This window comes from Meriones unguiculatus, chromosome 14 (assembly GCF_030254825.1).
Source record: "Meriones unguiculatus strain TT.TT164.6M chromosome 14, Bangor_MerUng_6.1, whole genome shotgun sequence".
In the NCBI taxonomy this organism is placed as follows: Eukaryota; Metazoa; Chordata; class Mammalia; order Rodentia; family Muridae; genus Meriones; species Meriones unguiculatus.
Window position 1 is genome coordinate 44669081 of NC_083361.1, and position 16210 is coordinate 44685290.

The 16210-nt window shown below is 39.5% G+C and overlaps 1 protein-coding gene across 5 annotated transcripts in view; it reads left to right on the forward strand.

The window, feature by feature from the left end:
• Herc2 (HECT and RLD domain containing E3 ubiquitin protein ligase 2) overlaps positions 1–16210 on the forward strand; it is a 180137-nt gene that overhangs the window by 114517 nt on the left and 49410 nt on the right. For all 5 annotated transcript variants that reach the window (XR_009585525.1, XM_060367233.1, XM_060367235.1 and 2 more), the window contains 11 exons: positions 46–137; positions 3210–3385; positions 6682–6793; positions 8009–8090; positions 8191–8334; positions 9858–9948; positions 10215–10392; positions 10560–10641; positions 10724–10895; positions 11607–11751; positions 14057–14282. Coding sequence is in view for 4 of the 5 variants with exons in the window: in XM_060367233.1 (XP_060223216.1) it covers positions 46–137; positions 3210–3385; positions 6682–6793; positions 8009–8090; positions 8191–8334; positions 9858–9948; positions 10215–10392; positions 10560–10641; positions 10724–10895; positions 11607–11751; positions 14057–14282 (1500 nt within the window). In the remaining variant the exon portion in view is untranslated. The remainder of the gene's footprint in view (positions 1–45; positions 138–3209; positions 3386–6681; positions 6794–8008; positions 8091–8190; positions 8335–9857; positions 9949–10214; positions 10393–10559; positions 10642–10723; positions 10896–11606; positions 11752–14056; positions 14283–16210) is intronic.

The following is a 16210-nucleotide window of genomic DNA, read 5'->3' on the forward strand; positions in this document are numbered from 1 at the left end:
AGTAAAAGTTGTTCGTTTGATTTCTTTACTCTTTTGTTGTCCTAGGTGGAAATTCCTTAAATAACTTAATTGAATTAAAGACAATTAATATCAATCAAACTGACACCACTGTGTCCCTGCTGAATGACTGTGCAGAGGTAAGTTGTAGAGGTCCTGTTTCTTTTTGTGAGATTTCATGTAGGATATGAAACAACATAAAGAGAAAGGATTTGTTGTGGCTGACTTTGATGTCTCATCATTTCAGGGAAGTCACATGACACAATGGCAGGAACCAGCAGCTTGTCACTTTGCATCTTTAGTCAGGAAGTGAGGGTAGTGAATGAATGAATGAATGAATGTGAATGAATGAATATGAATGCATGCATGCTCAGCCTCTGTCTACATTTTCTAGTCAGGAAATGGTGCCAGTCTCATTAGGCAGGGCTCTCACATTTTATCATATCCAGACGGCCTCTCACAGGAATGGCCAGAGGTCTATCTCCTGTGTGGTTCTTAATCCTATAAAGTGGACAGCTCTTACCTATCACAAGACAGTATAGATCTTGTAGTTGTTTTGTTAGGAAGATTTGCATTCATGATTGTTACTGAAAACTTTTTGCTATGACTGATGACTTTTTTGGTGGTGTTCTAGTTGGTTGTTTTATTGATAGTTTTTTTTTTCTTTCTCTCCTGGGAGTTTTAGATGTTTGTTGCTCTGCTATTCTGACATGATGAACTCCTTCTGGGTCATGTGTTGTCTCCCACCGTTGTCCTTCCCACCCCATGTTGTTCTCATGTTATATAGTCTTTCTTATGTTCTCTGGGGTGAAACTTCCTATTCCTCTGTGTAATTATTCCCTGAGGCTTTCTTGCAGTGCTGGCTTAATCGTCATTGACTTGCTTTATTTGTGCTTTTAAACATTCTTATTTCTCTGTAAACATTAATAGCTTTGCTGGGCATCAGAGTCTTGGTTATAGTTATTTACTTTCTGGGCTTAAAAATATATTATTTCATATTTTCCTGGCTTTTAGGGTTGGTGATGACAGACTTGATTTTGATTTTATTCTTATGTTTCTACATGGGAGGGCAAATTGTTGTTTCATTCTTACAGCTTTTAGTTGTCCTCCTCCTGCTTTTTCTCCTCCTTCTCCTCCTCTTCTTGACTGTGATATACTGTGCAGATTTTTTTCTCTGGTCACTTTTTTTTTTAAGAGTTCTAAACACTCTTGCATCTCTTGCTTACTCTAGGTTTCGGGCATTCTCATGTAATGAATACCTTGTTTAAGCCATTTGATTTTATATCAGTTACATCTAGCCTATGGATATAGGGGTTTGGTGTCGTGAATTAGTCTTACACCTTGGTAGTTTGGGTCATGCTCTTTGACTCTTATTGCAGTCAGTTACTGCCATGCCTCCACTCTTCTTTTGGTCTTGTGGTCATGTCTGTTGATGATCTTTCTATTTGATTGATTGATCTCATACTTGTTTTCCTTTTTTTTTTTTTTTTTTTTTTTGAGTTTCCTTGAAATTACTGATTCTTCTGCTTTGATTAACTTTCTTGTCTAAGTTTCAAATTGATTTCATAACTTTGTGGCCTAGGTCTCCAATTGATCTCCTTATCTGTTTATTTGAGTCTTTGGTCATCGATGCTTTTTAAAACTAACTCTTTTCCCAGCATTTGATCTCATTGTCTCTGTTTTTTTTTTTTTTATTACTGACACATGTGAGCCTGTGGGGATGTCATAGTGTACTGCTGTCTCATGGTGTTTGAATTTCATTTGTGGACCTCTTGTGTGTTTGTGTGTGTGTGTTTGGGTTGACAGTTCTCTTTTTCTTTTTTTTATATGAATTCAACCATGTGTATTGACTTTACTTGGATTTATGGTCAGAGGAAAACTGACTGAAATAGCAGTTTTCACGTTTGACCGTAGTCCCAGTGTTAACTGCAGGAGTGAGTTCTGTGCTTATCACTTGTGTCAATATAAGACTTGGAGGCAAGGAGTGTACTGATTGAGGGGAATGTTACAAACTTAGGGCTTAAAAGTGTTAGTATTTAAGTAGTTAAGGAACTGTGGGAATAAAAAGAAATAGAGTAAGAAGGAAAGTATATAGCTAGAGGTTTAAAAAAAATAGTAGAAAACATTGTGTATTAGATTGAGAGAAAAGAGGCACAGACCCAAGAGCCCTTTCTAAGATATAAGGTACAGCATATCAGTTGAGTACTTAAGATACAAGAATATAAATATGGAAAAAGAATTAGATATTCAAAATTAAAAAGATGCATATATATAATAGGAAGCTAAAATCAAAATTTAATGATTAGAAGCCATATAGAATAAAATAGAAGGTACTATATTCTCAGTGAGTGCTTCTTCAACCTGGCTGGGGAGACCTTGTCCCTATGTTTATTCTGTGCTCAGGATTGTGCCAAATTCTGCCATAAACTCCATGTAACCTGTGTCTCTCCTCCTTGCTTATCGCCTGGGTGGGGCTGTTGCAGATCTCAGCATTGTAGCTCATGCATGCTTGCGCTGCTCTACATTGTAGCTTGGGGTTTGGTGCTCCCAGCGAGATACTGCATCATGTTCCAGATTCTGTAGCCCTTTCCCGGATCTGAGTCACTTGTTTCATGGGATTTCTCAACCCTGGGATTCTTTGCCCCTCCTTTGCAGGTAGACAGGCAGACTTGGCTCAGTCTCTGACATTCCTTGCACATTCCCACTGCCTAGCTGTGAGATCCCCTACTCTCTAGGCAGTGGTGGGAAAGGAGGATTTTAGGTGATAGAAATGTTCCATTTCAGATTCTTCTACCTCTTTCTATAGTGTGGCTTGCTGATTTCTAGCTAACTTGGAGGTTTTGCCTCCAGTTTCAGTTTCCAACAACCCCCGCCATCTCTCTTGGCAGCTCTCATGCTTTCACTGGGAGCTAGGAGTCTTTTCAGGGCACTTCTCTGGCAGTGTTCAGCTCTGTCTGAGCTCCTTGGTGTGGTCACATGAGTTAAATGGCTTTTATGTGGGGGTAGGGAATAAGGATAAAATCCCACCCTACCTTTTTTCTGCTTTCTGTAGTTATTTCTGTTATTTCACCATTGGTGGCCTTTTATCTTGGCAGCCTTCTACGCAGACTTATGAAATCATAGATACAGTTTTTGATCTACCATCCTCCTAGAATCTCTGTGTCTGTCTCTTTTTTAGTCTGAAATGTCTGTAGCTCATTGTTTTCATCCAGTATCACAGGTACATTGAGATTGCAATAAAGCAGTGCCGGAGCTCAGGCATTGACTGTAAAATCCATGGTCTCATCCTGCTGGGACGCATTCGCGCTGAGGAGGAAGATTTGGCTGCAGTTCCTTTTCTGGCTTCAGATAATGAGGAGGAGGATGATGACAAGGGCAGTACCGGGAGGTGAGACATTCCTACAGTTATAATCACTCACCTGTCCCATTCACAGAAGTAAACACTTACTTTGAATGAGGAAAGCAGTGTGTTTAACTAGAGTGTTTAATAAATTTAGTAGAGTCTTCAATAACAATTAACTTGCAAGAAAATAAAACAAGATTGGAAAAAAAAGTTTACTTTTGCTTTTAACCTGAAACACCTCTGTAAAAACCTTGTGACTTCTTGTTTTTTTTCCCCTGTACCAAAATATGGTTTTCTATAGAAATTGTGGGTATAGCTAGTTACTTTATGATTAACTTAAGCACGTTATTTTTTCTTTATTATGTTAGAATATACTAAGCATGATTTTCCATTTCAACAATCTTAAGTTTATAGTTTGGTGGTTTTAAGTACATGGACATTGTTATACAACCATTTCTAGATTGTGTATAATTTGTGTTTATGGAATCTTATGGCTTCTCATTATTCCTGACTCTGTTTGGGTAGTGCTGATGATTATTACTGTAGTTACCATTCAGCATATGTCTGTGGAGCACCTTCTGTGGTGGATATATAAACTGAAATTAGACTTATCTGCATCAGTTTGTTGATAGAACCAGGAAGAAGGGGAATGTGTCCTGCTCTGAGGGGCTACAGTGGACTGACATGAAGAGTCAGAGTTATGAAGCAGGTTAGGCAGGCAGAAGTAACCGAGTAGCATGTGCCAGGGCTGACAGTCTTCATTTGTGTGCTTATTCCAAGACATGTATGTAACAAGGGCTACTTAAAGCCTCTTTGCAGACCCAGCAGCAACATTGCAGATCATTACTTTCCTCACAAGCTGTGCTTTTGTAGATGAATTTGTGCCTGTGGAATTGTTCGGGCAAAGCATCTACCAGATACATTGCTGTGTCACAAGCATTGCTAAGGCCATGTTGAATTCGTAGCAGAGCCAGAGCCTTCCATAGGCATTGGCGGCAGCTCTGTCAGCCAGATATACTTTGCTGTGGGTTGCTTTCAGTGACATGAGGAGTCAGAGAAAGTAGCGCCATCTGCACTACTGCTGAATACATGCTCTTAGTCATGAGTTGTCCAGCAACTGTGGGTAAGCCAGGTTATTTCAGGTCCTGTGGTACTGGTTTTAGATGCTGTCTCACCTTATTTCAAAACCTCTTCATAGAAGTTGGAAAGAAAATAGTATATACATATACTAGCTTATCTACAATATATGTGAGAATTGTAGACTAATGTCTTCTCATTTAGTGGCCACTAAAATGAATTGGGCAGGTATAATTAATATGTTTATTATATAGGTCAGTTAACCATAACTTAGTGATGAATTTTCTTTTAATGACTAAATGCACTAATGAGAAAATTGAGACACTTGAATGCATCTTTAAATTTCTAAATAACACTATCAATTATCTAATAATGTCCAGATTAATTAGCAGTCTAATCAGTCTGTCTCAGAGCCAGCAGCCAAACTGCATGTGTCTGCAGTGGCGATGATTAGCTGACCCATTCAGTACTTAATATGGCACTACTCATTGAGTATTCCAAGTATCAGTTCTTGTTTCTCAGCCATATTTTGACCAAAAATATATTACATGGTAATCTGGTTCCTTGTATATTGATTTGTTCTATTTTGCCTCTTATCAGGTAAATCAGTTTTTCTAAATGTTTGTTCCATTATCTCAAAGTTTTGCTATCCTAAAGCAAATATTTATTCCTATATAACATGCTTTATGTAGAAGGGCAAGTCTACACAAAGAGTAATTTCTAGAGCCTAGAATTTTCCATTCTTTGTAAAAATAGATCAAAAACAAGTAAACGAAGCAGGGTTTTAGCACATGGCATCACAGTGCCAGCTGAGAAAATCTTAACAGCGCTGTGCACTGCAAGCATTTATCAAATTGAGAACTGCAGTACTGTGCTCAGTTTCCTACCATTGAGGGCAGGTCAGGGAATGGGTTCAGCAGAGGTAGGTAGCAACCCAGCAATGAGAGGATGGCAGAACCTCCAACCTAGTGGGCCCCTGGCCAGACATTCTTGCTTGTGTTGTAGACAGAGGATATAAATGAAGAAAATAGTATATTCTTTGATGTGTATCTATATTAGAATACTTCCAGTATCATGTGGTCAAATCTGTTTAATTTTTTTCTTTGACAAACAAAATGCTCATACATGTCTAGATAAAGGGATCCCTACTTCTCCAAATGCCACAAGGCCACTTCTAGGTGGAACCTGTTAGGACATTTCCCCAGTGGCACCATTTGAGTTTACTGTGCACCCTGTTGACACGTAGGACTTGCTTTGAGCCAGTGAAGCAGTGTTATATTTAGCTTGTATTTAAGAAAAGAACAGATATGCTCTGATTCATAGAAGTTTTGTCTCACAGATTCTTATGGTATAAGAATGACTAATTATTTGATACCAGAATGTTCTTCATCAAATATTAAAGGCCAAAATATAAACTCTGCTATTAAAAGATAGCATTTAATGGGTATAATGATTCACATCTATAATCCTAGTGCCAGGAACCAAAGCTATTTACTGAAGCCAAAGCCAAATAATGAGCAGAGGTCATTTAGTGGAGACCTAAAGCTATTTAGTGAAAGAGTTATCTAGGACCCTAAGTCATGGGTGAGGACATCCGTCTGTTAGTTTTAGAGCATCCGTGAGATATCTTAAGAAAACATCCTTATGGCATCTTGCAGGTGGAATATTCAAGCCATGAAAGCACTCTTGCTATCTCCTGCAGCAGTAATTAAGCCTTCCCCCTTTTCCTGCCTGCTCCCTATTTAGGTTGGGTAAAAATTTCTAATAAACGAGGCCTTGATCAGAAAACAGACTTGGCTTCCTTCTTCACATCTCTGTGTCCTTCCATTCTTTTCAACCCCCGCTTTAGGACCCCGTTGAACTCCCGCGGGTTGGGACACCTAGTACACAGGAGGCAGAGGCAGGCAGATCTCTCTTGAGTTTAAAGAACAACCCAATCTTCCTAGTAAGGTCCATGCTAGGCTGTGCTACATAATGAGATCCTGTCTCAAATACAAACAGACAAAACAAAAACTAATGTACAAATGTTTCTTGTAGTGAAGGTAAAATACAGTTATAATCTACAGCTTTCACCTATGTCTCTAGAAATGTTTCCCCTGTGGAGCACTTACTCATACAGTTTCGAGTTTTATTGTGTTAAAGCAAATCTTGTAAGAGTTTCTAAGAGAAACTAGAATATGCTCATTACTTGGAGGTGCTCTTTTGTGTTTTAAATGCTTTGTGCTGAATAAGCTTTGTTTCTACCTTTGTTTTTCTCTGTTCAGTCTTATTAGAAAGAAGAGTGCTGGGTTGGAATCAACAGCTACAATAAGAACCAAAGTGTTTGTGTGGGGACTGAATGACAAGGACCAGCTGGGTGGGCTCAAAGGCTCTAAGGTACTGTCCTGTGGCTGATTGTGAGTGCTTACTGTTGCTTCTGTCTGAGGCTTAGCAGTAGCCAGACTTGATAAAGTTATACTTTCTAGATGTGGTTTAGGAAATTGAGTTTTCAAAACTAATACATTGTTAAATTGAGTTTGTGAGATATCTAAAGATATAGCTGAATTCTGGCTAACTAGTAGACGAGATCATATACTAAAACATGTAAAAGGATTTGAGAATGCATAGATGAAAACTGTAGATTATAACTATATCTTGTCTTTAATACAATAAAATACTTACACAATAATGTGTAAAAATGCTGTAGTGGCACAAAGTGAACAAATTGTAACTTTTTGCTTTCTGGATATTTGAGGTAGAATAGCCTTTATGGAGAGAATGCTCTGTGAGCACAGAGAAATGTGGGAAATGCACCTGGATTTGCAACTTGTCATCATGGGAGTGGCTTGTGGTTAGAGACTTGATCACTATTAATAAGTCATGTCCAGGGTAAAGCTGTGTGACAATTTCATACTTGCACTAATTTTAATTTTTCTCCAGAGTAGTACCATGAGCTGGAGACTAAAAGCTCAAACACACGAACCTGTGTGTGGGGGGGGATGGGGTGGGGTGGCATTTTATGAACAAATCCTAAATGTTCACATGTATCTAGGTAGAAAGAGGAAGAGTTTTGAACTTCCATGTCCCTGTTTCAGGCTCCCAATGTTGCCAGTAATGGGTACTTTCTGGTGTGTGTGCATGGACACGGGTGTTAGAGGCAGACCTCTGATGCCATTTCTTAGGCACCATTTGCTTGTCACCTGCCCCAAACTTACTAATTAGGCTAGCTTGGCTGACCAGCACGATCCAAAGGGTCTAGCTGCCTTTCTTCCCCAGCACTGAGATTGCAGACACACGTTCCATGCCAGGCTATTTTATATAGACTCTGGGGGCTGAGCTCAAATCCTCATGCTTTTGGGACAGTCCCTTGACTAAGTCATCTCTCCAGCCCCTGGTCTAATTGTGTGTCTGCCCTGCAAATCCACTTTAAGTAAATTTAATTGTATTCTTTCGTCCTTAAAATAGTTTGTATTTCTAAGAGCTAAGAACTCCTGTAGTTAAGGTAATCACAAATTAACAGCTATTCTATGTATTACCTGTAAGATCCCTTAACATTTAAAAAGTTTAAACATTATCTTTTCCTTTTCTTTGTTTTAAAAAATCCTATTCCAGATAAAGGTTCCTTCATTCTCTGAGACTCTGTCTGCTCTGAATGTGGTTCAGGTGGCCGGTGGTTCTAAGAGCTTGTTTGCAGGTATGATAATTGTAATATTAGAAAAATTATGTTTAGCACACATAAAACAATAGCTTTTTATGTTGTAAAAATTGTGACTTCTCCTGACTGTTTCTTGCAGTGACTGTGGAAGGGAAGGTGTATTCTTGTGGAGAAGCCACAAATGGCCGGCTAGGGCTGGGTATGTCTAGTGGGACGGTTCCTATTCCTCGGCAGATTACAGCCCTCAGCAGCTATGTGGTCAAGAAGGTAGCGGTTCACTCAGGTACGCATCCTGCATCCATGCTCACGTGCCTAAGAAGCCTTTTGCTCTTGCAAGTGATTGAAACCCTTAAGTAACTTCCTGAAGTGTCCTGGTGCTGTTTTTCAAGTTTTCGTTAACTACTGTGAAGAAAAGGTAGATGATGTAAAATCTTGGGTGGTCTGAGATTTAGTTAGTACTTAATAAAGCTTTTTGGAAGCCATCATCGTTGGCATTTCAGTTGTGTGGATGTACCTCTAAAAAGATAGTGATTATATCAGGCCCAGCATTTTTTAGCTATGAAACTTCAAAGTTCTGGTGCTTAAATATGTTATTTTTACTGTAAAAGTCAGTGGCTTTTATAAAACTCCCCAAAGTACCTATGAATCTTTGGTGATGAGAGAGATAACTTTCAGATGAGTTCATTGCTGTCTGTAAGTTTCCACATCCATTTACTGAATGTTTTTCTGAAACACTATGCTAGGCTCCTGAGGAATAGAACTGAGCTCTAGACATGAAGCTGAATTCATGCTCACACTGAATGAATTTTGATATAACCCCACATAACAGGCAATTCAAATCGTAGTGGTTTATGCAAAACAAGAATACTTTTCTGTTAAACCCAAGGGCAGCAGTTCTCAACCTGTGAGTCGCAGCTCCCTTGGGAGTCACATATCAGATATTCTGCATATCAAGATATTTACATTACAACTCACAACAGAACCAAAATTACAGTTACGAAATAGCAATGAGTAGTTTTATGAGCAGTGAGTAGTTTTATAGCATGAGGAACTGTATTAAAAGGTTGCAGCATTAGAAAGGCTGAGAACCACTATGCTAGGATAAGGTGTGGGCCCATTTATAAGTCAGCTGCCTATGGAGAGCACTGGCTCTTCTGGCCTATCAATGTGGGAAGGTAGTTATCTCTAGCCCCATGCAGTCCCTCTCTAAAGTTGAAATTGTTGTTGCCCCTGATAATATCGGTTTTGATGAAGAGTACAGAGTAAATGCTGGGGACCAGGAGTCTCATCTGCTGCACTGCCTTGGCACTCCAGAGTTTGTAGAGCCTTTACTATACAGTCAGAACTTATGCCTGTAGCCTGAGGCAGATCATTGAACTCAGAGAGTGCTGGAAAAGCATAAGCTGATGTGCTTTCAGAATAGTAGGTACAGTGTTTTAACTGCTGGTACACATTGCTGAGTACTGGTTTTGACAATTTGCCTAATTACAATGTGCTTATTTTTACTTTTTTTAATGTAAGTTTTGCCTTTTTATATGTAAAGTAATGGAAGCCCCATTAACAACTATTATTTTGCTTCCTCTTTGCAGGTAAAATATTTTTGCAATTTATAATTTACTGAAAGTCCTTTTATTTTTCATATATGTCATCCAGAAAGTTTTTATGCTAACTATAGTGATACTTATATTTATTATTTAGGCAGCACATACACATTGAGTACATGCTATATGTCAAGCAGAATGAGTAGCAAATAATTGACTTTTATATACTACACTTTGGCAACTTTCCCCTGTATGAATGTTGCAGGTGGCCGGCATGCTACAGCCTTAACCGTGGATGGGAAAGTATTTTCATGGGGTGAAGGTGATGATGGAAAACTTGGACACTTCAGCAGAATGTAAGACTGATTCTTTCAATTTTGTTTATTAATAAGAAACTGGTAACTAGTAATAACAGTATGTTTTTCATAGTTGTTTTACAGAAAATTAATGATATAAATAAAGTGAAAACTAATTTTTAAAGGCCTGGAGAGATATACTGTGGCTTCACATACTCTCTTTTAGGGTTTGATAGTTAGAGTGATGTATATATTTTTTTGTTGACCAAAGATGGGCCACCCCTGTAAAAAATCTTCTGATAAGGAGTATAATTTATCCTTCCTAGGAACTGTGACAAGCCAAGGCTGATAGAGGCCCTGAAAACCAAGCGTATCAGGGATATAGCTTGTGGGAGTTCTCACAGTGCAGCCCTGACATCCAGTGGAGAACTGTACACCTGGGGCCTTGGCGAGTATGGCCGACTGGGACACGGAGATAATACAACACAGCTGAAGCCAAAAATGGTGATTATAAACACTTTTATTGCTTATAAAAAGCTTTTTCAAGTGAAGATAAGCCTCAAGCCTAGGTTTTTAAAGATGCAAACTATTGACTTTCAGTCTGTGGAAAATTTTCCATTGCTTTCTTAGTTCCCATGCTTCATTCTGTTTTTAAATTTGTAATTGAGTAGGTAAAAGTCCTTCTTGGTCACAGAGTAATCCAGGTTGCATGTGGAAGCAGAGATGCACAGACACTGGCTCTGACCGATGAAGGTAAGAGCTGGTTGTGATACTGTTTCTGGCTGGGTAGGAATGTTACAAGATGTTTACCTGAGGTATTTATTTTCAAACCTAGGTTTGGTGTTTTCCTGGGGTGATGGTGATTTTGGAAAATTGGGCCGAGGAGGAAGTGAAGGCTGTAATGTTCCCCAGAACATTGAGAGACTAAATGGCCAGGGGGTCTGCCAGATTGAGTGTGGAGCTCAGTTTTCCTTGGCCCTCACCAAGTCGGGAGTGGTGTGGACATGGTAGGTGAGCTTGCTTAGGGTTACTGCCAAAGGTGGACTGTGTGGCAAGCCCTGGCTTTGTCCTGTGGCTAGCCTCGGCTGTTATATTTTTACTCAGTTGGCATCTTTTTGTAGAAAAAAAAATCTATATTTAGTTATTAAATTGAGATTACTGAAAATGTTACAAAAAGAAAGATCTTACAGTTTGTATTTTTTATGAAGAAATCTAGAGAAGTTTTAAACCAGTTTGCATAGGTTTATATAGCTTCTTTTCAAAATTGTTTTATTATACTGGAAGCTGTATGAAGTAAGAACAAAGTAGACTTCTGATTCTTTTTGGTCCTGAAAAAAAAATTCTGCATGTTTTTTTTTTTAAAAGTGTGAAAGAATGGGTACCCAGACCATTCTTGGATGGCATGTCAGGCCATCCTGACATGGAAATATATATTAGACAGCACTTGGGAGGGTAGTTTGCAGTGTTGTCTATTCAGTCTCTTTACAATGAAATCTACAGTAACTGAGCTCTTATAAAACATAATCACAGCATGAAAGGTCTTACTAGCCAACTTAATCCGTTAATTTGGATTATGGTGTGTTAGAGACCAAGCATCTTTAGTACTGTGTGTGACAGTATCATTCCACTCTAAAAGAATATGGCAGTGAAAGTTTTCTTGTGTAGCATTGCCAAACTGTGACCGTGTAGTGACACTAGGACTGTCATTTTCTTCTCAGGGGGAAAGGGGACTACTTCAGACTGGGCCATGGCTCTGATGTGCACGTGCGGAAGCCTCAGGTGGTGGAAGGACTGAGAGGGAAAAAGATTGTGCATGTGGCAGTTGGAGCCCTGCATTGCCTGGCAGTCACAGACTCAGGACAGGTAAGGCTAGAGCGGCCTGTGGTAAGGGGCCTTCTTAGAGTGTAACCTCATCAGGTTACAGTTCCTGTCTTGTCAAAACTGGAGTAACCAGATTCAGTGTGCTAGTCTATGTCTAAAATCGCAGCCTTTGGAAGTCTGAAGCAGGAGGATAGCTAGTTGAAGGCCAGCTTAGGGTACATAGTGAGTTTCAGGCCAGCCTGGGCCACATTTTTGCATGCCACACCAAGAAAATAAAAAGAAAAAATATCCCCTAAACTCCTGGGATGCTTAGATGAGTTTTGATATTAGGTTGGTACAAAAGCAATTACAGTTTCTATGTTTTAAAATTTGCATTTGATACTGAAATATATTCTTAAATAAATGGTTTATTATTCATAATTTTAAATTTTACAGATACTTATTTTATGAGTGTATGTTTATGTCTGTCTGTCCATCTGTTTGCATATATGCACACATGTGTTTAACTCAGAGGACACCTTTATACAGTTGAGTCTCTCCTTTTACCATGTGAGTCTTGGAGATTGAACCCAGGTGAAGTCAATGGTCACAAGGACTTTTACTTGCTGAGCCATTTCAACAACCTCTAGTGTACATCATTTTAATTCACATTTCTTGATATTGGTAGTTGGTGGTAGTGGTTTTTTTTTTTTTTTTTGCTAATGACTTATTAGTTGTCATTTCTTTTTTACTATTGAAATATTAGACAAAAGGCAAATTTGAATGATTTTCTTAAGTTCAGAATGAGTCATAAGGCAATGACAATAGTTCACAAAATCAGCAGTGTGTCTGGCCCAGGAACTGTTAACAAGTGGGCAATATAAGACACCATATGGTTGCTAGGAATTGAACTCAGCACGTTTGGAAGAACAGACAGTACTTAACCTCTGAGCCATCTCTCTAACCTGGGGAAACAACCCAGATGTCCATCAATGGAGGAATGGATACAGAAATTGTGGTACTTTTATACAATGGAATACTACTCATCAACTAAAAACAAGGAAATCATGAAATTTGCAGGCAAATTTGCAGGATCTAGAAAAGATCATCCTGAGTGAGGTATCCCAGAAGCAGAAAGACATACACGGTATATACTCACTTATAAGTGGGTACTAGACCTATAAGATAGGATAGACGTACTAAAATCTGTACACCTAAAGAAGATAAACAAGAAAGAGGCCCTGGGGTAAGATGATCAATCCTTACTTAGACAGACAAATGGGATGGACATTGGAAGTAGGAGAAAACAAGTAACAGGACAGGAGCCTACCACAGAGGGCCTCTGAAAGACTACCTAGCAGTGTATCAAAGCAGATGCTGAGACTCATAACCAAACCTTGGGCAGAGTGGAGGGAATCATATGAAAAAAGGGGGAGTTAGCATGATCTGGAGAGGCCAGGAGCTGCACAAGGACCAAATATATCAGGGCACAGAGGTCTTTTCTGAGACTTGATTCTCCATCCAAGGACCATGCATGGATATAACCTAGAACCCCTGCTTGGATGTAGCCCATAGTAGCTCAGTATCCAAGTGGATAACCTAGTAAGGGGGAACGGGGACTGTTTCTGACAAAGTCAGTGGCTGGCTCTTTGACACCCCCCTCCCCCTCAGGGAGGAGCAGCCTAGCTAGGCCACAGAGGAGGACATTGCAGCCAGTCCTGAAGAAACCCTGTTAAGCTAGGGTCAGATGGAAGGGGAGGAGGACCTCCCCTATCTGTGGACTTGGAAAGGGGCAGGGAGGAGATGAAGGAGGGAGGGTGGGGTTGGGAGGGAATGAGGGAAGGGGCTACATCTGGGATACAAAGTTAATAAACGTATCTAATATTAAAAAAATCAAAGCCTAAAAACAAAACAAAAAAAAAAAAAACAAGTGGACAATACAGTGGTGGCTGAAGATATTTTACAAATGAGATGGGAGCCTTCAAAATGCATAGTGGCTGAATATCAGGAGTTGACAATGACCAAGTTATAAGAGTCATGGAGGTTGAGCATGCTGTTTTTATTTTTGTTTACAGTTTATAGTGTGATGCAGTTAGCCAAAGCAAGGATGTACCCTGCATCCCTGCCACCCTGCCCCACCATCCAAAAAAAATACATTAATTAGAGTAGTATACTCAGTAGCATTTATAGTTGTCCTAACGGTTGATTTTTCCTCAGAACTCTATGTCCTCATGCTCTTCTGTTACATTGTGAAATGATTTTTCTTTAGGAGTCCAGTTTTCTTAAGTACTATGACATATGTTTTGTGCATTTTCAGGTTAAAAAATTATGTGAATTTGAGAAATGTAAAGTCTTTCTCCCTTAACAGGTATATGCTTGGGGGGACAATGACCATGGCCAGCAAGGCAATGGCACAACTACAGTTAACAGAAAGCCCACACTTGTGCAAGGCCTAGAAGGCCAGAAGATCACTCGAGTGGCTTGTGGGTCATCGCATAGTGTAGCATGGACAACAGTGGATGTAGCTACACCTTCTGTCCATGAGCCTGTCCTCTTCCAGACGGCAAGAGACCCGCTAGGTGCTTCCTATTTAGGTAACAGAATTTAAACTGGTTCTCCTGTAGCTTACAGAAGTCGTCTAGACATGTGAAATAGTGCCGGGAAAGGCTGTACTGCTGTTACCCTCCAGGCTAGCCATTTCCATCTTTTTAATGTGTAACTTCTGTCTCATTTATATATGTGACTTTTTGTGATTTGCTTTGTTTGCTCGATGTTGTAGCCTGCAGAATCATCTTAAATTGCTGTATGTATCAAGAATTGGTTCCTTTTTGTTACTGAATAATTTTTCATGCTTTATTCATTCAATGAAGGACATTTAAATTATTTCTATTTTTTGGTTGTTACAAATTAACCGTCTTTACAGCACTCAGTGAGGCAGAGGCAGGTGGATCTCAGTGAGTTCCAGGCCAGCCTGGTCTAAAGCAAGTCTAGGACAGCTAAGGCTACCTAGAGAAACCTGTCTAGAAAAACAAAAAACAAAACAAAAACTTAACCCTCTTTATCATATCAAAGTTTTTTGGTGTATGAAAACAAGTTTTTGATTCTCTGGTATAAATGCTAAGAATGTTTTTATAAGTGCATATTATTAGAAATAGTAAATTGTTTTCTGTAGTAACCATATTCTTTTACATTCTTCTTAGCAATCGATGAATAATCCAGGTTTCCCAATAACTTCACTGTTTTCTAAAAAATATTTCAGTCCTCTGAGAATTTAATACAATGTGTTTTGATTATATTCACCTTCAACTCATCCCCTTAACTCCTCCCAGATTTACCCCTTCCGTGCTCACTCCCATTTTACCCTCTTTTTAAAAAAATTGTGTTATCTACAGATAACATCTAGGTGTGGGTTTATTTACAGTGGGGTGGACCTCATAGGAGCCACACGCTTAAGGAAATTGACTCCCTCTCCCAGAAATTACAAGCTGTCAATAGTTCCTCAGTTAGCAATGGGGGCCTCTTGAAGCGCTTCTCACTCCATGGTAAAATATAACCCATTTGGTCTTGGACAAGTCTTATGCAGGCAGCTATAGCTGCTGAGTTGATGAGTGCACCAGGCATGTTGTGTCCAAAAAACACTGTTTAAATTTATGTTTACATAGGTACTGTATTAACATCACTTTGCCTCCTCCCTCTTCAACTTTTCTCATCCCCCCATCATTCATGACTCCTTCTTTAGTTATTATTGTTATATGCACACACACATGCACATAAACACACACCCTGGCTGACCACTTGAGCCTGGTGACCTATCAGGGGGCTGGTCCCTGGAGAAGACTGAATCTCTCTCTCAGTAGTCATTAATAGACCGTAGCGTGCTTTATCGATGGGAACAGTCTTGTGAGATTTCACCCATTCGTGTTGTCATGTCAGCTGGTATTGTCATCATGTAGTTTTTCTTTAGGTGATCATATTATTAAGATGTCATGGGTCTTCCACTTGCAGTGGCACACACCTGTAATCCCAGCACTTGGGGAGGCAGAGGCAGGCTGATCTTTGTGAGTTCAAGGCCATGCTTGTCTACAAAGTGAATCCAGTACAGCCGAGGCTACACAAAGAAACCCTGCCTCAGAAAAAAAAAAAAAAATGACCTCCCCCCCCCCCAAAAAAAAAAGGTTTCATGGGTCTAGCTTTCCTGTTATAGACAGAAAGAACTACCTTGTAGCAAATGCCCTGGTTCTTTGACTATTGTAGTCTTTCTGCCCCTTTCTTCACACTGTCCCTTGAGCTTTGGGTTCACCACTCTTAATTTTCCCCATTGTGATGGATGTGTGATGGTACCTCATAGTTGTTTTACTCATGTTAAATACCTTTTGACAGTTTACCTACTATTGTAGTTTGAATGAGAAATGTCCCTCATAGGCTTGGGCATTCATATACTTGGTCCCTAGTTGGTTAGGGAGATTATGAGGAGGCACAGGCTTGCTGGAAGATGCAAACTATTGGGAGTTCTTTTTGAGAG